Source organism: Apteryx rowi, unplaced genomic scaffold (genome assembly GCF_003343035.1).
Source record: "Apteryx rowi isolate R43461 unplaced genomic scaffold, aptRow1 scaffold_3779, whole genome shotgun sequence".
NCBI lineage: Eukaryota > Metazoa > Chordata > Aves > Apterygiformes > Apterygidae > Apteryx > Apteryx rowi.
In genome coordinates, this window is record NW_020450284.1 from 1 (window position 1) to 1,009 (window position 1,009).

The 1,009-nt window shown below is 66.7% G+C and overlaps 1 protein-coding gene across 1 annotated transcript; it reads left to right on the top strand.

Annotated features, from left to right (window-relative positions):
- Positions 1-211: 211 nt before the first annotated feature.
- On the top strand, positions 212-785 carry LOC112969935 (synaptotagmin-C-like; the record flags this gene model as incomplete). Its single annotated transcript, XM_026073780.1, has 1 exon — positions 212-785. A coding segment is annotated over one exon (574 nt), but the record flags the coding sequence as incomplete, so codon positions are not given.
- Between the last annotated feature and the right edge of the window lie 224 nt (positions 786-1,009).

Here is a 1,009-nt window from a genome sequence, read left to right on the forward strand (position 1 = left end):
ATTGGGGCTGTCGGTGACACCAGGATCACAAGACCATGGGTGACACCAAGATTGGGGCTCTGGGTGACACCAGGATGGGGACCACGGGTGACACCAGGATCACGAGACCATGGGTGACACCAGGATCACGAGACCGTGGGTAACACCAGGATGGGGCCCGTGGGCGCCACCCCCACCGCCTCCCCCCCACCACACTTCGCCCTCCCCGCAGGTACAACCCGCGTCCCGCCGCCCCTCAACCTCCCAGCCCGGATTCGGCCCTCCACGGCGGTGGCGGCGGTGGCGGCGTCCCCCCTTCCGGAAGCGAGGACAAAGCCGAGCAGGTCACCAGCATCGGGCAGATCAAGCCGGAGCTCTACCAACCGGGCGAGACGGAGGCGCGGGCGGGCGCCGGGACGCCCTGCGGCCGCTTGAGCTTCGCCGTCCGCTACGCCTACGGCTCGGAGCAGCTGGTGGTGCGCATCCTGCGCGCCTTGGACTTGCCGGCCAAGGACGCCAACGGCTTCTCCGACCCTTACGTCAAGATGTACCTGCTGCCCGACCGCAAGAAGAAGTTCCAGACCAAGGTGCACCGCAAGACCCTCAACCCCGTCTTCGACGAGACCTTCAGCTTCGGCGTGCCCTTCGCCGAGCTGCCCGCCCGCCGCCTCCACTTCAGCGTCTACGACTTCGACCGCTTCTCCCGGCACGACCTCATCGGCCAGGTGGTGCTCGACAACCTGCTGGAGGCGGCCGAGCGCGACGCCGAGACGCCCATCTGGAGGGACATCCTGGAGGCCACCGCGGTGAGCTCCTGCCGCCGCCGGGGCCGCTCCGCTCGCAGAGCCGATGCTGCTCGCCGCGCCGGTTGCTGGCTCCGGTTGCGGTTTTGCATTCAGCTCCGTCTGCAGCTCCATTTTCGGCTCCGTTTGTGGTTCCGGTTGTGGCTCCGGTTGCGTTTCTGGATTCGGCTCCATTTTCAGCTCCATTTTCAGCTCCATTTTCGGCTCCATTTGTGGTTCCGGTTGCG